Genomic DNA, 22,462 nt, shown 5'->3' with positions numbered 1-22,462 from the left:
GAAAATCTCTAGAGAAGTTAATTTTAAAACTGAATCCTGAATAAATGGACATTTACAAGGTGGTAAAAGATCGTCTAGGCAGAAATGCAGAGCTATGAAAGCAAGGTGTGTTCAAGGAATTGAAGTGTAGGATGATGTTCAGGGTTTATTAAAGTTACTAATTTAGGCCTTTCTTTTATAGAACCCATAACAGTAGAAGTGGCTTTTAGAAACCCTTTGAAGGTTCCACTTTTGTTGACTGATTTGTCATTGCTCTGGAAGTTTCAACCTAAAGATTTCAGTGGAAAGGATAATGAAGAAGTTAAAGAACTAGTAAGTTATTAAAAGGTATTTGTAATAAGCATGTTTCGGTAATAGCCTAACAGATGCTATAATAACATTTCAACTTCTTCTGTTCAGTGAGCTATCCTTACTCTTTTTATGCTTATTTTCCCTAATTATAAACAGTATGATACATACTTATTGTTGAAAAATTGAGAATACAGAAGAACATAAGGAATAAAAGTAAAACTGTCTTCTCGGTATTTAGAAATAACCACTTTAACACTTTCTGTATGTTTTTCCAGTCATTTCCATTTGTATGCTTTTCCTCATATATGGGATTCTCTCAATTGTGTATCTTGCTTTTTTTATTCTGTGTTTATATGTGTATTTTGATATTAAAGTATCTTCATATTTCATTTTTGCATAATATTACATCATATGGATGATCTATAAGCTATTCTACTGTCTTTCCATTGGTAGTTGTTTTGGAAGTTTCTATTTGTTTACTATCATGATAAGTCAGTGGTGAAAATTTGGGTGTGTAGTTTTTTATTCTGATTATTTCTGTAGGAAAGATTCCTAGGCATGAAGTTACAACATTCTAGGGAATAAATATTTTAATACTTTATTGGTTTCCCAAAAGTGTATACTAGTAGCTTTTCCCTGGCAGCATATGGGGTTGAGTATCTCATCTTTGCAAGATTAAGCATTCTTATTTATTAAAAAAATCTTGTTCATTTGATGGGTTCAAAAAAATGCATTTTCTTTTCCATCTCATTGATTTCTAGTGAAGTTTAAGTTCTTGTATTTGTATTTCTTTTGTGAATTGTCTGTTCATATTCTTCATACGTACTTTTTTTCTTTTCTTATCCATGTCTATAGTAAGATCTAAGACTATTATTTTTGAAGCAGGAATGACTTGAACAACTAATTTTTGTTCCCCAGCTGATTGTAACAAATATCTTAGACAAGTACATTTTTTTGCCTAGTTAGTTATTAGTTTATTCACCAATATCTATTATATAACTTTTAGTTCTTTATACTACCTTGCTGTATACTTTAATAATGTGGTAAAAATTATTTTTGAACTGGGAACTATCCCAATATTTTTGTGCTGATCTGTGAACTTGAAAGATGTCTGTTGTACTAACTTTAAACTATTTCTCTTGAAGTGTTTTGATTTTTTAAAGATTGCCTTATTTAAAATCTTGCTGGTTAAATCCATTGAGAACATTTTGTAATTATTTATACTCATTGTGAATAATTTGAAAGATTGAGATTCCCTAGGCTCTATTCTGACTTGAGTTTTAGCAACCTTGGTAATTTTTCCAATGATTTTTGGATGCCTGGAATACAAATTAGAAGAATATGAATCATTCACTTTTGGAAAAGTTTTTAAAGATTTGCTAGTTTTTTAAGTATATTTCTTCAATATATTAGATTTTAAAGGAGGTTTATTAAAGTTAAGTGAAAATTTTCATTGTGTATGATGAAATTTTTTCTAAAAATCTCAAACTCTTTGGATTTCTTCATGAGCTTCTATTGGTAATGGACTAAGATGCTGAACTGGAATTTAGGGAAATGTAATTTTTATTTCTTGTGTCAAATAACTAATTTTATGGTAAAAGTAAAAAAGTGTTTAGAGGATCAAGTTTACCCCCAGTGTGAGCCAGTTAGCTTGGCTTTGATGACCAAAGACTGTAGTCTTTTACAGATGGCGTTGATTTGGAGGAAAGAAGGCCTTTTTTGCTCTCTCCCACTGCCTTTGTCCACCAGTCTTTTATGCATCCTTCTTAGGCTACCATTACTGTTTCTATGTGTAATTAGCCAATTTGGGAAAAGAGGCTGGTCAGAGTAAAAGATGGAGAAATTTGTTCTTAGTGCAAGATTAAATTAGATGGCCCGTTTTGGCCATTGTTGACAGTCAGCAGCTAAACTTTATTTCCTGAGGTTTTATCCTTTTGGTGGCTACAACTTTGAGTAGGTCACTTATCCTCCTCAATTGAGTTAAGACTAAATGAAATGAAAATATATCAAGTGCCTACTACTGCATGGCTCTACTCCAGGGGTGAAAATAAAACACTTTGCATATTGCTTAGCATATAGTAAGAGCCGTGTAAGTACTAACTATAATTATTGTTATTGTTCATAAGTATTGATATATAAGAATATTAATAATCTGATACATTATTTATTAGAATCTGTAATTTACAAAGTAATTTATTTTTCAGGTAACAGATGAACCAGAAAAGATTGGAACTGAAGTTATTTCAGAATTCGTAATTAATAGTGAAGAATCGAAAGTGGTAATTATTTTTCTGTCTTAAGCCTTTCTAAAAGTAAGATGAAAACAAATTTGAAAATCAGTTTATTCAATTTGTTTTATATTCTAATTTTCTTAAAAATTAAGATTGGGAAGATTAGGAAACTGGAATTGCACAGGAGGAAATTGATGGGAAAAGTAGGTTTTGCAGTGGTGTTTGGTTTGTTAATTTCCTAAGAAGCCTGGTGAAAAGTTTTTGCTTTTTTCTTGGAGTCAGTGTGGTAATTTCATACTATATTTGGTTGACCAGAATAGTTTTATTTTTATTAAAATTATTGGTAAGGACCCAGGCCTATAATTGTTGAATTTAGAGATTTTCTTTTGAAGAAAATGCTTTCCAATAAGAGAAATTAATTAACAATTAAAAAGTTTAGGTCATGAGTTTATGTATCTGCAACATTACAGAGTTTAGGTATTGCACTATTTAAGATACTGTGAAAGCAGATAATAAGAGTGACTTAAATGTCTCCACAGGCAAGACTAAAGCTCTTTCCCCATCACATAGGGGAGCTGCATATTCTGGGAGTTGTTTATAATCTTGGCACTATTCAGGGCTCCATGGCAGTAGATGGCATTGGTGCTCTTCCTGGATGTCACACAGGTAAAGCTATAGCACTGATAAACAGTTAGAAAACTAATACTTAATTAAATCTCTGTAGAATAAAATGAATGAAAATGAGGTATTTTTAAAATAGGTTTAATATATCTTTAGTAAAGGCATTTAGTCAGATGGAAGGACGAATAATTTGGATTATTTTAAATTCTGCCATTCCTTCAAAAATAAACAACTTTGTTCCCTTCTAATGTGTTTTCTTTTGATAATTCTTAGGTTGTACCCTGTGTATTTTTCTTTACTCTTATTGATTCAAATTTATTAAATTCTAACCAAATATATTCTAACCAGTGATTATGTCTGATGCCAGTACAGAAACCATCTTAGGCTATTCTATTTTTTGACTATTGTCTTTTTATAGACATAGAGGAAATTAAAGACCAGTGTTTTCACATCATTGGATATTAAGCCTCTTGAATTCTGTCATGTATTCTGTAAAGAGAGTAGGATTTTAGTGTGAAGCTGCTCTTCTTGGTACCCTACTTGATACATTTTACAAACTTTTGAAGAGTAAAACTACAAGATATATGTTTAACATAGCTTACTTTTTTTTTCTTTAAGTTCATGGAACCCTTCTAGATCTACTATTATCTTGTGATTGTTATATGTAGTTATTTAAGTTGACAAGCTGCTAAGGAGAGAGTTTACTCTCTTGCTTCCACCTGTTCATTTTAGTAGATGTCTTATTTTTCTAACTAATAGTCATTGACACACTTGAATTTAGCATTTACAAAAGCTGATTATTAATATTGGGAAATCTTTTGGGAACACTTGGAAAGTTTTTTGGTCCTTTTAACCTTCAGTTGAATATTTGTAGTTGCCTGCGTATCTAGCATGATTCAATACAAATTTTTTTTTAAAAGTAAATAGAAGTAGGATGAATCCATAAGAATTCAAAAATTATAACTGAAAAATTTATACTGAAATTAAATATGATATTCTGCATTTTAGTACAATATTTGTAATTCTTGGTTGACAAGTACCAGACAAGGTTCATTTATAAATAATCTTGCTAATTTATTGCTTATTTTAAGTAAGTTAACTGGGCTTTAAAAACTTTCTGAAGCGCCTTTCCTGTTCCACTTGTACATACTTAGGATCTTAATCTTAGGACCACAAAGTTATGGTTGTCAATAAAATATAGCTAACTGCTTCATTTAAGGTACCACATATATGTATTAATATAATAATTTATATGTTATTTTATGATGTTAGTAGGAGGAGACTCTGAATTAACTACTAAAATAAATTGCATCTTGTAAACAGAATTTTCATCAAGTTTTACTGTAGTTTATTATGTAAAATGCTAATAGGGATCTAGGTCAAACGAAGTATGGGAACTACTACGTTCTATTTCTGGTCTGGGAGTATCACAGTTAACTTCAGCACATTAAATTCTAAGCAGTCCTGCAGAAAAGAGAGTTATGTACTCTAGCTTTTTTCACACCTACATGCACTGCATGGAAGCTTTTAGGAAAAATCTCACATGAATTTTAAATGAGTTTAATTTTGAAAAGCTGCCTATACTATATTTTTCTTTGTGCAATCTATTGAGAAGATGTAGTTATTTATAATCCAGAAATAATTCGAATTAGTATATATATTTGAATATGAGTAAAAATGAAAAATTGATCTGTTCAATGTTTTGTTTTTTTTCCTTTGAAAGTAGATCTTTTCTTGTAGCCTGAATCAAATCGTTGGTCCCAACATAGATGTTCTCTCAGATAGATCTTTTTGGTTAATAGTCATTATGCTTAAATATAGGTTTCAAAGAACTTCCTATTTAGTGATGTGTAGTCTTTCTGTAAAGTAAGTAAATCCTGATAAAATGAGAAATTAAGCAGCATACAGCAGATGTGGTTAAACATGAAAATAAAATATGCTTAATTCTTTGATTACCCATGCTAATCAATAGTCTAGAATTTTTTAGAAATAATCTGAAATGTATAGTGTGCATATATTCAAGCTAAATTGATGTCAATTAACATACCAAATTATTTTAGGGCACTGATTGTTTTTTATTCCAGGAAAACATTTCTTGAGTATGTCAGTCCGAGGGAGACAGGATTTAGAAATTCAAGGTCCTCGGCTTAACAACACAAAAGAAGAGAAAACATCTATTAAATATGGTCCAGATCGACGTTTAGATCCCATAATCACTGAGGAAATGCCACTATTGGAGGTATTTCACTTTTTAAAATTTCATGGATGTAATAATTTATAAGGTCAGATGATATTTTAAGTTAATTTTAGACTTTGAGGTTATTGATACTACACTGAACCACACTTTTAAATTATTATTAAGCTAGGATTAGGTAGGTCTAATTGAGAAACATAAGGTAATCATGCAAATTGGCATTAAGTCACAGCCATGTTAGAAAATATAACTCTCAAAATATTAATGGAAATTAGGAGAACACTTCTAAAAGAATACTTTGGTTATCCTTAAAATCAGTGGCTCTTTTTTGGTAAGATATAAAAATGATAGGAGAATTAATGCTTGTGAAAAATTTAAGCAATATAGATAAGTATATGAGTAAAAAGCAATACTCCCTTCACCTTCTTTATTTCCCGCCCCATCCTACTTTGATGCCATATGAGTTAAATGTCTTTTAGTTGAAAAAGATAGAAACTGATGCTAGGTAGTGTGAGTCAAAAAAGAGAAAATTAGTTGAAGGATATTGGAATATCTTATGGAAACTAAAATTTTATAGAGTAGTAAGTGTCAAAGAAGAATAAGGACTTGGCACTCCAGGGAATTTAGCAGCAAATGCTTATAAGCCTTTAGAAAGCATTGTTTTTGCTATGATCTTAGTCTAGCAACTTCCACTCTTTGTGTCACTTGAGTACAAATTTTAAGTTTCTGGGAGAGACATCTGGCCTGCCTTGGATCAGGTGTCTACCTGAGAGGCGGACCAATGGCAGAGTCATGTAGTATAAGCGTGAACACTGGAAGGAGTTCCTTTCTCCTGCATCCTCAAGTTTCTCTCGTAGAGGAGTTACATAAGCTTAACCATTTACCTTCAAAAAGTGCCAGTGATACCAAATTGATGCTTCTCTTTTCAGACCTTTCATTGTATACTTATGTATAGTTTTAGTAATTATAAATGGGATCATACTGCACATTTTATACTGTGACTTGCTTTTTGTCTTTAACAACATAACTTGGTCTTTGTTTTCATTTGGTAAAAATTCTTTTTTAACAGCTATATGTGGTATTTCTTTATTTAGATAGACTGTAATGTATTTTAATTATTTATGTATTGAAGAGTGTGGTTCTAGTTTTTCATCATTACTGACAGTTCTGCAGTAAATATCCTTGTGTATTTTATCCATGTTCTAGTTTAGAATAGATTTTAGAAATGGAATTGCTGGGTCAAAGGATATATAAATTTAAAGTTTTGCAATATACTACTGAATTACCATCAGCAAGGCTGTAGTAGTTGCACTCTTTTTCAGAGTGAATGTGCCCCTTACCTCACACCTGTGCCAGACTGGATATTATATGGTTTTATTTTTTTTGAACTTTTGCAAATGAGATTGGTGAAAAATAACATTTCTCTGATGATCGATAAGATTGGCCAGTCTTCATATTTTTTTTTGGTCCATGTGATTTTTTTTCCACATATGTCCATATGATTGCCTATTGATACACTTTTAATGGGGTGTTATTTCGCCTTTTCTCATTGGATACTTTTGATGGGTACTAATCCTATAGTGGTGGGGTAGGTAACATGCTCATGAAAATAGTGATGTGTGTGTAAGGGGAGGGTATTGCTGAGCTGCATATGTTCTGTCCAAGTTTTACACTTGCTTAATTATGTTGCATTTAAAGGGTTGTGGGGGGCAATTAAAAGACTTAGACATAGACTGACTTCAGTGCTAGTTTCTGCTTGATAAGTATTTTGCATATATTTTAACTTCAACTTGGTGTCTTTCACCATGTTAAGGTTTCTAACGTTTATGAAGTCATATCTGATAGTCCTTTACTTTGTTGCTTCTACATTTTATGTTTACTTACAGAGACTTCCCTAGTTAAAACTTTCAGTTTTATTTTTTATTTTTTTAAAGATTGGCACCTGAGCTAACATCTGTTGCCAGTCTTCTTTTGTTTTTTTCCTTTCTTCTTCTCCCCAAAGCCCCCCAGTACATAGTTGCATATTCTAGTTGTGAGTGCCTCTGGTTGTCCTATGTGGGACACTGCCTCAGCATGGCCTGACGAGTGGTGCCATGTCCGCGACCAGGATCTGAACCGGCGAAACCCGGGGCCGCTGAAGCGGAGCGTGCGAACTTAACCACTCGGCCATGGGCCTGGCTGCCATAGTTTTATTTTTTACTGTCTCTTGTTTTTTTTTGTAAATCCAAGGGAGTGTGCTCTTCTGAATGTCAAGGGATAGGGATCAAACTCTTATTTGTTTCTAGTCCCAGTCACTGTTAATTGAATATTGGCAACTCATTATGCCATCTTTCTAATAGACCCATATCCTGAAAGTACCCATACCCCTGTTTTGTTTTCTGGGTGACACTTATTCTGCTTGATAATATTTCCTCATCTCTTTCTGTGCCAATACTGTGCTCTTGCTTTATATCATCTTTTTTTATCTGGCAAGCCAAGTTCTCATAATTTTAAATTTTTTTTCCCTTCTTATACTTACACCATTTTTTGTCCAAATTTCGCAAGTTCCCACAATAATGCATTGGATTTTTATTAGGATTGTGTTCCTATAGCTAGGAGTTCTAAGTCTGAAGATGAATTGAAATGAGTTGAGATCCAAATGTTACTTTAAGGCTATTTACCATTGTAGTTTAGAAGTCACTACCTAATAAACACTTTGCTTGGAATTAAATATGTAACAATTTGCTAGAACTTACTTGCAAAAGGAAAGATTCTGATCCTCTGGTTAAAATTGTTGAGATAAATCAGAGGACAGCAAAATACTCAGTTTTTATAGATTCTGCTAGCTTATAAGTTTCATTGTACCACATCATGTAAGTGTTCTTCAGTTATTAAGACTGCTAAGTATCCCTGTGGTTTTCAAGTGCAGTGCTTCTCAAGTCACAAGTCATTAGGGATAGAGCTTTACTTTTAGGCTTCTGTCTAAGACCGCTCTCTAATTATCTGACCTGGGAAAGTTTCTTCACTTACAAAATGAGGAAAGTTGAACCAGATGATATTTGACTTTAGATTTCATTTAACTCAACGGTCCTTCAATTTACGTTCATCTTGGTTTTGATATTCTTAGTTCTGTACTTAACTTTGCTTCTTGCATAGCTTAGTGTTTTTTTTAATTATATTATTATAGATGTAGTACTCCTTGAAGAGAGTATTTCAGAGCAGAAGACACCTTATTCTACATAATAATAATAACTGGTATTTGGTTGATTAGATAAAAAAGCTTGTGAAGTGAATAACAAAAAAACACAATAGATCCATACCCTAGACAATTGAGTTTAATTTTAGTTTAAAACATACAAATGTACATTTATTCACTATTTTAGGGGGATGATTTAGGTCAGAGGCTTTTTCTGTGAGTTCTTTGTGTTGGTATGGGTTTTCTCATGTGAGTTTCATAATGTCTTTCATGCATTCAACCACATACATAAATTTTCATTTTAAGTTTCCAGTTTTGGTTTCTTCTGAGTGAGAATCTAAAGAAAATTGTCAAGTAGTCTAAGTACAATATAGGTCTAGATTGTATTTACATATGAAAGCTATACTTTCAGGTATAGATGGAAGTAGTTTATATAATACTTAATTTATTTAAACAAGTTTGGGAGCAAATAGTTACTCTTGATAAGAAGAAGGTGGGCATAGTAGAATGCTATGCCTAGTTTATTTTTTCCTATCTTCTTAATCTATTTCTACATTACAAGAGATTTCTACATTAATCCCTTGTTTTCTCATATCCATTTTTAAAGCTTCTGATGTCCCCAAATTTTATCTGATTCCTTAAGAACATGGCCATATTGAAGTCCAATTCAAACTTAGATTAAAAGACACAGGTATTTCCACTGGATTTTCATAACTCCTTTGGGATTGCCAGCTGTAACTTTATTAGAACATTTTTCCTCATTCTTGTTACCTTTATAGTCCTCCTTTCTTAGATTCTGTCAGTGTACTTCTGACATTTACACTTGAGTATCTTTTAAATGCAAGTAAGTTACTGGATGATTTTGTTAGCCCATATTTCTGCAGTACAGGTCCCACTGTACTAAAGTAGTGGGTCCCATAGTACAATCCCTTATCTGAAATCCTGAGGCCAGATGTGTGTTGGAAGTCAATTTTTAGAAATTGGTTGTGCAGATATATGTGTGTGTATCTAATGTTTATGTACCTCCTGTTGGGTTTTGCAGCACCTGATAATCAAACACATTAATATTGCTTGAGTGAACCATATGAATATCACACTAAATGCGAATGCTTATAAAAAGCCTCCATTAATCAAGTCAGGTTTTGCTCCTGTGTTTGTTACTAAAAGCCTGAGGATGTTTAGAGTTTTGGGGGTTTTAAAATTATGGATATGAAAAAAAATTATGGATATGGAATCATGGATCTCTATGTTCTTACCTTTTAAGACCTATGGTATATCTTTTCGTTTTAATAATGTATAAATAAATAGTTGACCTACTTTTTAAGTTGACAATAAGAGCTTTTTGGTTGATAATCATTTAATTCATAGAGCCATGTTAAATTACTTGTAATTTCTCTTGTCCATATCTACACAGTTGTGAAAGTTTGCCGATAGCCCTCTTGTTATTTATTTACTTGTGTATTTATTTTTTGGTGAGGAAGATTGGCCCTGAGCTAACATCTGTTACTAATCTTCCTCTTTTTGCTTGAGGAAGATGGCCCCTGAGCTAACATTTGTGCCGTCTTCCTCTACTTTGTATATGGGACGCTGCCACAGCATGCCTTGATGGGTGGTGTGTAGGTCCACGCCCAGAATTCAAACCCACGAACCCCAGGCTGCTGAAGCAGAGTCTGTGAACTTAACCTCTATGCCGCTGGGCCAGCCTCTATTTATTTTTTTTTATGCTTTTTTTTGGGGGGGTGGGGACAACTGGGCCTCAGCTAACTTGTGTTGCCCATCTTCGTTTCTTTTTTCTTCTTCTTCTTCTCAAAGCCCCATTGCATAGCTGTATATTCTACTTGTAAGTGCTTTTGGTTCTTTGTGGGATGCTGCCAGAGCATGGCTCGATGAGTGCTGCATTAAGTCCACACCCAGGATCTGAACCAGTGAACTACGGGCCGCCAAAGCAGTGTGCGCGAACTTAACCACTTTTCCACTGGACCAGCCCCCGCCTTCTTGTTATTGACATTTTACCTTTAATTCTTGACTGTAATCTGTTAGAATAACGTTGGTTTCTGTCTCATTCTCTCTCTCTTTTTTTTTTTTGTGAGGAAGATTGGCCCTGAGCTAACATGTCTTGCCAATCTGCTCTTTTGCTTGAGGAAGATTGTCACTGAGCTAACATCTGTGCCAGTCTTCCTCTGTTTTCTGTGGGATGCTGCCACAGCGTGACTTGATGAGCAGTGCTAGGTCCACGCCCAGGATCCAAACATGTGAACCCCGGCCCACCAAAGCAGAGCACGTGAACTTAACCACTATGCCACTGGGCCTGCCCCTCTTTTTTAAAATGGAGTTGTTGATTGCCACATACTCAGGGCAATATCAGAGAGAATTAATAAAATAACTTACAAACCTGTAGTAAAGAAATACAGCATCTTAAAGTGTTATTGATTAGAACTTCAGCATTTTTAACAGACAATATAATAATATTTTTTCCCTCCAATGCAGGTGTTCTTTATACATTTTCCTACAGGGCTCCTCTGTGGAGAAATCCGAAAAGCATATGTAGAATTTGTCAATGTCAGCAAATGTCCTCTTACTGGATTGAAGGTTGTTTCTAAACGTCCAGAGTTCTTTACTTTTGGTGGTAACACGGCTGTTCTAACACCACTAAGTCCCTCAGCATCTGAGAACTGTAGTGCTTACAAGACTGTTGTGACAGATTCTACCTCTGTATGTACAGCACTCATATCATCAGCTTCTTCTGTAGACTTTGGCATTGGCATAGGAAGTCAGCCAGAGGTGATTCCTGTTCCCCTTCCTGACACTGTGCTTCTCCCTGGAGCTTCAGTTCAGCTACCAATGTGGTTACGTGGACCAGATGAAGAAGGTGTCCATGAAATTAATTTTTTGTTTTACTATGAAAGTGTTAAGAAGCAGCCTAAAATACGGTAAGTGTAATAAAACTTTTTTGATTTAACTTCTGTGTTTAATATATGTGCACAAATTCAAATAAACATTTTGATATTAACATATGTCATTGTTTATTAAAAAATTACCCCCTTCCAAATTATGTATGATGTATGATATTTATGTCTGAGGTTGACCCTAATCTAAGTTCTAAGTAGCCGAAACTGGAAAAAATTAAGCTACATTAATCTTTTTAGTGCTTCTATCTATAAACTTCATGATTCTTTGATACAACTAAGTACTGTGGCCAAAGGCATCACATAATAATGAAATTCACAGGTACTATGTATTAAAACAGGGTGTCATTTGTTTATGAAGACAGCTTGCCTACAGTCATCCCTTTTTTTTCTCTTTTTGGTGAGGAAGAATGGCCCTGAGCTAACATCTGTTGCCAATCTTTCTCTTTTAGCTTGAGGAAGATTGTTGCTGAGCTAACATCTGTGCCAGTCTTCCTCTGTTTTGTATGTGGGATGCTGCCACAGTGTGGCTTGATGAGTAGTTTGTAGGTCTGCACCTGAGATCCAAACCCATGAACCCTGGGCCACCGAATTGGGCATGCAAACTTAGCCACCACGAGACCAGCCCTAAATCATCCTTTTTAAAGAAAATTATTTTGTTTTACTTTTCCTTTTCCCTGGTGCCCTCCCCTGTCCCCCCAAAATGTATGTATTTGCAGAACAGATGATTAGGGTGGTGTTACAATGCGGATCACTGAAGAAATCAGTCCTAACTGACTCACACAAGGATCTGTAGCCTATGTATTATGTGACAGAATATTTTATGTGATAATGCCATTGTTATTTTTATAAAATTAGGAGTGCTTGTGCTACATTTTAAAATTTGATGGAATATTTAAAATATCTTGTCAGACTTAGTGTGAGGACAAAATGATTTAATATTTCTAAGCACAGGACCTATAATCTTTTTTGGTCCTCAATAAGTGTTAATTCTCCTTAAGAAGATGATGGAGAGTACTCTGGCCGAGGCAATCAGGGAAGGCTTTGTGGAATGTAGTAGTGGTGAAATGAACTTCCAAGGAAAGCAAAGATTTCAGAATTTGGATATCAAGGGGGATAAGCAAGAGAGTAGTGGGTATTCCACGGAGTAACTGTATATGTGAATGAAGATTTACAAGTCAAGAAATAGAAACTGAATATAGTTAGTTTGGCCGCAGTGTAAAACATGCATAAAAGAAGTAAAGGGGAATAAACAGTGAATTGTAAAGCTCTTTTGTGGAGAGCCTTAATTGCCAGGTGGAAGTTGGGTGCTTACTTAGTAGGCGTTCAGTAACTTGGATCTACTGTCAGAGAAGAGGTGTAATCAGGACATGACTCTGAAGATTATTTTTGTGTGTTATGCAGGTGAATTTGATGAGCAGGGAGAGTGCCCAGAGTCGGGGGGACTAACAGTTTCCGTCCAAATTGAGAAGAAAGAACTGAACTGAAGTTAGGCTAACTAGATAATTTTACTTTATTGTGTTTGTCTTTGTTTTTTTAGAGTATAAGTGGTCCTGAGAATGATCTGATTTTGAAAGCTTTATTTGGAATTAGAGAGTCATAACACAGGGAGAGGTTCTCAGATTAAATTAGCGTGTTTTTGCTTCTTTAGTCACAGAATATTAAGACACACTGCAGTAATTTGTACCAGCCGATCTTTGAATGTACGAGCCACTGTCTGCAGAAGTAATTCTCTTGAAGATGAAGAGGGCAGAGGAGGCAATATGCTAGTCTTTGTGGATGTGGAAAATACTAATACTGTAAGTCGATTTAAAACTAAATTTTGTTTTTAATTATATTTGAAGTGTCATCTTTGTTTTTAGTAATGGATTTTTTTGTCCTTCACAAGACAGCATAAACTAGGAATTTAAGAATGTTCGTATAGAATAGACTGTGAAAACATCTTAATTCTCCATTAGCTTTGTAATTTTATCCCTCAGTCCCTCGTCAAATAAAAGGATCCAGCAGCATTAATATGGTGCATATTAATATGATACATAGCTCCATGAGTTCAACCCAAAAGGGATCTCATAAAGTTCTTTCAGTCTCAACATTGAGAATCTATTGATGTAATTAAATTTATGAAGTTCTGTTAGGCTTTCACATTCAGTATTAACTTGATGACCCTTCCCTTCTGTGTTTCTGACAATACCATTTCCTTTATACAGACATTTCAAACGTTTTCTCATTCGTGTTTGTATGCTCTTAAATATCGAAGTGAGTATTCTTGAGGAAGGGAATGGGATCTCATAATTAAAGTAGGATCTTAGCTTCAGGTTTATTCAGTTCAGATACCTATTTGAAGTGTTACTTATTCTGTAATGTCCTTTTCTTTTAGCTTCATAAATTTGTAAAACCAATTCTTTTTAGGATATTTAGGGTCAGTGTAGTGATACTTTGGTGTTCTGCAAAAAAAATATTTGTAAGAGTAAGAAAATTTTAATAATTGCAAATTAGCTCTAATTCAGGAGAATAAAAAATTATATGCAATTTAAATAACTTTGTGTGGTTTGTATATTGGAATTCTGTTTTTTGCCTTAATGGGAACGAGATATCTCAGAAAGATTAAAAGAAATAAAATACTATAGTTTTGATTAAAAATTGTCACCAAATAATTTTTGATCTATTAAATACTACTAATAGGTCATTATGATAGATTCTAATACTGAATGCCTTTCAGTATTTTAAAATTTGCCACTGGGAGTGCATAATAGTTAAACGTAATTCTTGGATATAATGTTGACTTCTCTGTTTTAAGAATATTTAAAGAGAGATTTAAGTAACTTAAACTTTCTGAGATGCATATTGTTAACTTATTTCAAAATAAAAATTTCATCTTATGTTAATCAGTATTGACTGGTAGCAATGTCTGAATATTGTTTGCATTAGAATATTCCAAGTTAGTGCTCCTAAATCCTGAACGACTCTTTTATTTCTTTTTGATAGAGTGAAGCAGGTGTTAAGGAATTCCACATAGTACAAGTATCAAGTAGTAGCAAACACTGGAAGTTACAGAAATCTGTAAATCTTTCTGAAAACAAAGGTTTGTGCCTTTTTCCTTCTTGATAATAAATTCTGATATTTTCATTGCATGATTTTTTTCAGATTAGTACCAGAATATCATAAGATTATTGGTTTCTTTCTTTCTTTTTTTTTTTATTGTGGTCATAATAGCTTATAACATAGTGAGATTTCAGTTGTACATTAATATTTGTGAGACACCGTGTAAGTGTGCCCCTTCACCCCTTGTGCTCACCCTCCACTCCCCTTCCTCGGGTAGCCACTAGTTTGTTCTCTTTGTCCGTAAGTTTGTTTATATTCCACACATGAGTGAAATCTTATGGTGTTTGTCTTTCTCTGTCTTGCTTATTTTGCTTAACATGATGCCTTCAAGGTTCATCTGTATGGTTGCAAATGGGACGATTTCGTCCTTTTTTTATGGCTGAGCCATTATATATATACCACATCTTCTTTATCCAGTCATCAGTTGATGGGCACTTGGGTTGCTTCTTTGTCTTGGCTATTGTGAATAATGCTGCAGTGAACATAGGGATGTATAAGTCTCTTTGAACTTTTGATTTCAAATTCTTTGGGTACATACCCAGTAATGGGATAGCTGGATCATATGGTATTTCTATTTTTAATTTTTTGAGAAATCTCCATACTCTTTTCCATAGTGGCTGCACCAGTTTGCATTCCCACCAGTGGTGGATGAGGGTTCCCTTTTCTCTACAACCTCTCCAACATTTGTTGTTTTTTGTCTTGGTGATTATAGCCATTCTAACAGGTGTAAGGTGACATCTCATTGTAGTTTTGATTTGCATTTCTCTGATAATTAGTGATGTTGAGCATCTTTTCATGTGCCTATTGGCCATCTGTATATCTTCTTTGGCAAAATGTGTGTTCATATCTTCTGCCCACTTTTTGATTGGGTTGTTTTTTTTTTTCTAGTTCATTTGTGTGAGTTCTTTATGTATTCTGGAGACTAACCCTTTATCGGGTATATGATTTGCAAATTTTCTCCCAGTTGGTGGGTTGTTTTTTCATTTTGATCTTGGTTTCCTTTGCCTTCCAGAACCACTTTAGTCTGATGAACTCCCACTTGTTTATTTTTTCTTTTGTTTCCCTTGTCTGAGTAGACATGGTACTTGAAAGAAGTCTGATGTCAAAGAGTGTACTGCTTATATTCTCTTCCAGAAGTTTCATGGTTTCAGGTCATACTTTCAAGTCTTTGGTCCATTTTGAGTCTGTTTTTGTGTATGGGGAAAGATAATGGTCTAGTTTCATTCTTTTGCATGTGTCTGTCCAGTTTTCCCAGCATTTGGTGCCTTTCTTATAATTAACTTTTTAAGCATTAAATTGTGCTTTCATTAGTTTATGTGACTGTAAATCAAATTACCTATCTTAATCCCTTGCTTCCCATTTTTGTAGTTCATCTCTCTTCTATTTGCATTTTCTTGTTCTTTTTTTATTCACCGGTAAAATCTGTACCTGAATATGTGATCACTTTTGAAATTTCAAACAGTATACCAGCATACAGACTAGAATATGGAAGTTTCTCTGTTTCCTTTGCCATTTTGTTTCCTTTGGTTTTTCTGTTTATAATCATTCCTACATTCTGACTGGCTGGTTTCCATTTATTTACATACCTATATAAAATTCAAACAAAAGAATGTGCACCTTTGTGATACATTTTGACAAATTGTTTTTCAGAATATTTCTGTCATTTATCATCTGGCCAGTAATATGAGAGTGCCTAGTGCTTGTAAGTTTGGAGTGAAGCTGGCAAAATGATATTTGCTCTTTCTGGATAGAATTGTACAGTATATTTCAAAAGATACGAAAGTGTTTAAACCCTTACCTTAGCCTCACAAGAATCCTTATTTTTGGAATTTATACAAAGAAATTAATTCAAAATATTGGAAAGTCTATATATTCAGAGAAATTTATTGCAAGATTATATTTAATAGGGAAAAATTCAGTGTAACTTTAATGTACATTAAGCTACAACTTGATTATTTTGTGGTCATTAAAATATCATAGCATTTATTAAGTGTCTGCAATTGTGGGAAAATGCCTCATAGCAAGGTATGTGCATGTAATAGTATTGATATAATCATACATATGAAAAAATACTGAAAGGAAATGAAGAAATGATAGAATGGCTGCCTTGTGGACTCCCTGGCTCCCAAGTTCTGATCTTTCAAACTTTATGTGTAATTTCATATGTATGTGTGTATCTATTTCAAGAAAATTGAATTTCATCCTCTTTAAGAGCTGAGTGAGATTTGCTTCATTGAGATGAAAGCAAAGATTTTTTCATTAAACATTATTTATAATTATGAATTATTTTCCTGTTTGAGGAATTCTGAATAATGAATTAGGTTTTCCCATGTCATAAGCTGAGAAAGATCTTTGAAATTTTCTTCCTAGATGCCAAACTTGCTAGTAGGGAGAAGGGAAAGTTTTGCTTCAAGGCAATACGATGTAAGGAAAAAGAAGGTAAATCCATTTTACTTTCTTACTTTCTTAAATGGTCATTTTATATTTCAAGCCAGTGATATGATTAGTTTGTTTTGCCCTGTTTTTTAGTTGCCACACAGTCCTCAGAAAAATATACCTTTGCAGATATCATCTTTGGAAATGAACAGGTATGCAAATAAGCACAAGAGCATTTTATTTTAAAAGTCACAATTCTGGAATATCTGACTATTTTGATGAAACTATTGCTTTAGTAATCCTCAGATTCTTTGGTGGATGAACATGTGAACTTCTTTGGGTTTTGCAACTTCCCTTCATGCCCCAAAGCTAACCAAAAATGCTATTTGGACTATACCATTTTAATTAGTTATTTAAAGTTAGCTTTCGTTTGAGAGTATCACATGAAATAAGTATAGTCCTTGGGATTAAAAAAGAAGCAGGATTATATGAGGGGACCTGTTTCTTGAGGAAAATGGTCACAGTGGAACATGGAGATGATAATCCTCTGGATTTTGGTATATTGTATGGTTCTGAGACCCAAATAATAAGCTCTTTTGTGGATTTTAAATGTATTCTAAGGCAGTGATACTCCTAACTTAATTATACTTGAGAATCACCTAAAGCAGTGATTTTCAAACTTTCAAAAAGTGTGCATATGAGATACCTGGGGAGCTTGTTAAAATGCAAATTCTCGATCAGTAGGACTGGGTGGGACCTGAGGTTCTAAATTGCTGAAGCTCCAGGTGATCTTGAGGCTATCAGTCTGCAGATCCTATTTTCGACCTAGAGAATTTTGTAAAGATGAAGCTTTGCCTCCCCACCTCTAAAGCTCTGGTTTGTTAAGCCTTGAGCGGAGTTTGGGAATATGCGTTTTCATCCAGCCCTGCACGTGATTGAAGAAGTGATCTGGAGACCTGCTTTGAAAAATACTTACCAAGAGTGTACAGTTGCATATAGTTGTATGCTGTTACTGGTATTATTTTTTTCTTTGTGCTCTTCTTGATAATTCCAAACATCCTTATACTTTTGTATTTCTCCTCATTTGCCTTCATCAGACCCACTCTTTGTGACTGTCTTTTGGCCGTTTGACAAAACAGCTATTTAGAAATTCCCAGAGCGCCAAAAGCCCAATAATAAAACAGTTATGACTTTTGGAGACACTGTGCTTCCTAAATGGTTTAATTTAGCTTTCAGGACTTCAGTTGTTTGTTTTGTTTATATCTTTTTAAAATTTAAAATCCCTAGAAATATCATCAGGACCCTTAAATTATATTAAGGTTGTAATTTTTATTGTATTTGTTAATAATTTTGTATGGGAGCACCGAAGAAGGCAGAAACAGACATTTGCCCTTTTGATGAATCTGGTTGAGTAAATAGAACTTATCATGCATTACAGATTAGTGAGAAAACTATGTGGACAGTGGTTTATCAGAAAAACTTCACTTCTCAGGGGGAAAATGTGTATATTTGTTAATGTTTGGTAATTAACTTGAAGCTTAACATCTATATAATATAGCCTATAATGCAGGAAATCATAAATGTGGAGATTTTACTATGAAACACAATGTTTCATTAGTTAAGGGGGAATCTTACTGTTCTGAGTGTTTAAAATTCTTTCCTCCTGTTCTCTCCTTTTAGATATAAAAGCCATGTTAATGATGATAAATCCATTTGCATTGTCTTTTATTGGATATTGCCTAGTGTTCTAAGTATTTGAATGAGAAATACTTAGGTTATTTTAATAGTAAAAAAAACCTTTCTTTTCAACAAGTAATTTTTTATTCATTTTCTTAGAGATACTCATTCATCCTCCCTGGATACTTGGAAAGTCAAAGCTAATGTCATGGCAGTGTAGATTAATGATTTTGCACTTTAAGCTTTAAGATTCAGGGTAATTTGTACCAAATATTTTAGGTGTTCAAGTCTTAGAGTGGCCTCCCTGTGTGAAACCAAATTCACAGTTATTGAATAAGCCTTTTAGGTATATATAAGTTATAGAAATACAAATTTTGGTAGGGTATATTTAATTGAAAACATTGATGTAGACAGGTAATTTTCTTTTAACAGATCGTAAGTTCAGCAAGCCCATGTGCAGACTTCTTTTATCGAAGTTTATCCTCTGAATTGAAGAAACCACAAGCCCAGCTGTCTCTGCATACAGAAAAACAGTCAGTAGAGGATGCCGTGAGATTAATTCAGAAGTGCAATGAGGTGGATTTGAATATTGTCGTATTATGGAAGGTATGTGTTATTAATTATTTCAGCAAGCCTTGCTTATAGATACTTGATTCTTAAGCTGAAGAACAAATGTGAGCTGCTGTTTACATTTTTTCTGCTTGTTTTCCAATTTCCATACTCAAATTGTTTTATAACCTTTTAAACAGTTCTATAATGACTTTTTTTGTTTGTTCAAAGAAAGAATTCAGTCAAATTAGATGACTTTCCTCTGTGTTACTGTTACTTGTAAGTGGTACTGAGAATATTGTAGATATGATAAGCTCCATGAAAGCAGGTATTATCATTAAACTCTTTATTATGGAGGTTTCAAGTACTGAAAAAGGAAAAATTGCACCATGAACCTCTGGGTACCCTTTACTCAGGCTCCTACAGGCACAATTTTGTTTCTATTCATATTTCATTTATTCCATTTGCCCCCTCCTTTGTTTTATTTTTACCTTCCTTTATTTTTTGCTGTAGTATATTTTTAATAATGACATAATATTTCTCTGTAAATGCTTCTGTAAGTACTTCTAGCAGAAATTTATATTATATTCTTTAATATAACCCCACAGTATTAGTATCCCATGCAGTCAAATGAACAATAATTCTTTTTTTTAAAGATTGGCACCTGAGCTAACATCTGTCGCCAATCTTCTTTTTCTTTTTCTTTCTTCTTGTCCCCAAAGCTCCCCAGTACATAGTTGTATATTCTAGTTGTGAGTGCCTCTGGTTGTGCTATGTGGGATGCTGCCTCAGCATGGCCTGATGAATGGTGCCATGTCTGCACCCAGGATCTGAACTGGTGAAACCGTGGGCCGCTGAAGCAGAGCGCGTGAACTTAACCACTTGGCCATGGGGCTGGCCCCTAACAATAATTCTTAATAATTATCTAATTGTTGGTCTGTGTTCAGCTTTTCCAGACTATTTGAAAATATTTTAATATTTTTTTATAGTCGGATGCAAATAAGATCCACACATGGCAGACCAGAATGAGATTGTTTAGTCTTCCCTAAAGTTAACTGAACTATAATACAGAGGAGGTTTATTTTTCACAGTACACCCTTTTATAGTTTATGCATTTATCATTTATTTTTTTAAAAACATGATTCTACAGTGAAATTTAGAATCTTGCCCAAGGATATTCACCTGAACTATGTGAAAATGTTTGATTTTGTGTTATCGTATGTAAGAGCTAACATAGAGACATGCCCATAGTAGATGATCAGTACATATATTTTAAATTGATTTGGATGTTCTAGAGTGTTCTTTTTACTAAACCACGCATTTTTATAATAAACTTTTTTGAAACCAAGTTGGGTTTGCATGAGTTCCAGTAAAACCGCTGAAGCAAACTTAGAGTTTTGTTGATTCTAGAAGGTGTTTAATGTTAAAAAGATCGCTTACACATTATTAGCTTGAAATCAGATGTTCTTGAAGCTTAGAATAAAGAGGATCCTATTTTCAGGCTAAGTAGCATTGCTTCTTAATGTAAACTAACCGTCCATTAATTAAATGTATAATATACCTTTGGCATTTGTGGCTCTCAGTCCATAGATTCCTGCCCTGTAACAATTTATAATATTTCTGAGACAACATTTTGAGTAATGTATTCTGTATTCTGTACTCATTGTTGAGCCCAGTGACCTTCATTGGGGGAGAAAGTAATATCTTTTAAAAAATTACCCTCATCAAAAAGCCCACTACTAGTATTACTGATTACATGAAGAAGAGGAAAACTGTCCGAGCTTGTGATCCTCCTTGGCTAGAAAACAGAAGTTCTAATAGATTACAGAATGGGATATTAAGTTTGGTAGTGGGGAATATCTGGGATAAGTTTATCGTTTACTCATTTGAGAAGGTGACTGATAGCTTTTCTTTAAGTGAGGGCTCTAGATAACGCAAAAAGAACCCCTTGAATGAAAGAAAACTTGAAAAGTCATTTAAGTTGTGGAGTGGGATGCACAGGAAGCATAGGATGCTAATAAAACATGATTCCAGAGAAAACTAAGAGCTCAGACAATATTTTTATGAAAAAATAGTTGAAAAAGGAACATAGTACAACTCCTAACCAATTTTAACCAAAAATAAAGATTCGTTTTAAAAAGTTAAGCCTATATGCAGGTAGGAGAATGCTTTATAAAATTATGCCTGGCTATGGGTGACTTTTGCTCAATCCCTTGAGACCATTGAAAAAGATGTATGACGTGTCTCAGGACCTTATCTGTCAGCTAGCGTCCTCTCTTGATTCAAGGTCACCCCATCAGGAGTTTAACTCCTCCTGCGTTTCTGGGTGGTGCATGGATGGATGCTGAGCAGGTCCTGGGCTATCCTATGCCTAGTGCAGGCGGTACTCCAAGTGTGATCTGTGGATGGCAAACTGTCAGTAGTCATGATAAGTATAGAAATTGAAAATAAACATTTAAAAACTTTCATAGCATTTTGACTGAGTAGTTTTATGTCTGTTGAATCTAATAGTAAAAAAATTGGGCTTGTCAAAAAAAATTTAAGCCTTTGTGTTTGCATAATATGACAATAGTAGTATATGAGAGCTATTTACAGATTATCTTTTCTTCAGGACAGAAGCAGTCAAGAGGGAGAAGAGTTATATGTTGGAATAAGTTTTTTGATATAGATGAAATCAGTTCACTGTATAGGAAGAAAAAAGTCTTGTTTTAAAACCATAGGTACTTATATTTTAAGATCTCCAAAGACATGACATTTCCACTTAGAGAATTTATGATTGTACTCACTGATTTTGCTCTACTATGTGATAAACACTGGGGCATTCAGAAGCAAGAATATAAGAAAAAGCCTTTGACTATATATTGGCAGTCCAGTAAAGAAAAAATCTTGTGTTATGGTACTCTTCCTGTTGCACTAGTTTCTTAAGAACCCTAGAGAAAATTGGAAAAGATTTCAAGATGTTTCTCTCAAATATCTAGGCCAACTGTGTTATATTGAGGCAAAACAGATTTTGACAGATACTTTATTGATTGAATGGATAATTAAAGATAGAAGTGTTGGCACAGCCATGAGTGTTGATAATTTATAGATATTAGCCATAACATTTATGCCTCCCATCAAATATTGCATTGGTTACTTTTGAGGTTACTTCCAAGCAGGGCAACGTTTTTGTGCTTTGTATTTCTTAGGCGTATGTGGTGGAAGATAGTAAGCAGCTTATTTTGGAAGGTCAGCATCATGTTATTCTTCGCACTATAGGAAAAGAAGCCTTTTCATATCCCCAGAAACAGGTAATGACTTAATTTGGTTTGGGGCTTTCCTGTGAACCGCTGGGGTTTTT

General features: G+C 33.9%; 1 protein-coding gene across 6 annotated transcripts in view; it reads left to right on the top strand.

The window, feature by feature from the left end:
* Positions 1-22,462, top strand: part of TRAPPC8 (trafficking protein particle complex subunit 8) — an 82,909-nt gene that overhangs the window by 47,644 nt on the left and 12,803 nt on the right. For all 6 annotated transcript variants that reach the window (XM_008538887.2, XM_008538885.2, XM_008538886.2 and 3 more), the window contains 11 exons: positions 182-312; positions 2,496-2,570; positions 3,062-3,188; positions 5,228-5,382; positions 11,000-11,442; positions 13,070-13,217; positions 14,404-14,500; positions 16,891-16,959; positions 17,050-17,108; positions 19,006-19,179; positions 22,311-22,412. In XM_008538887.2, the coding sequence (XP_008537109.2) occupies positions 182-312; positions 2,496-2,570; positions 3,062-3,188; positions 5,228-5,382; positions 11,000-11,442; positions 13,070-13,217; positions 14,404-14,500; positions 16,891-16,959; positions 17,050-17,108; positions 19,006-19,179; positions 22,311-22,412 (1,580 nt within the window). The remainder of the gene's footprint in view (positions 1-181; positions 313-2,495; positions 2,571-3,061; positions 3,189-5,227; positions 5,383-10,999; positions 11,443-13,069; positions 13,218-14,403; positions 14,501-16,890; positions 16,960-17,049; positions 17,109-19,005; positions 19,180-22,310; positions 22,413-22,462) is intronic.

This window comes from Equus przewalskii, chromosome 7 (assembly GCF_037783145.1).
Source record: "Equus przewalskii isolate Varuska chromosome 7, EquPr2, whole genome shotgun sequence".
Classification (NCBI taxonomy): domain Eukaryota; kingdom Metazoa; phylum Chordata; class Mammalia; order Perissodactyla; family Equidae; genus Equus; species Equus przewalskii.
Note: the sequence above shows the minus strand (reverse complement) of the source record. Positions and strands in the feature narration are given on the sequence as shown.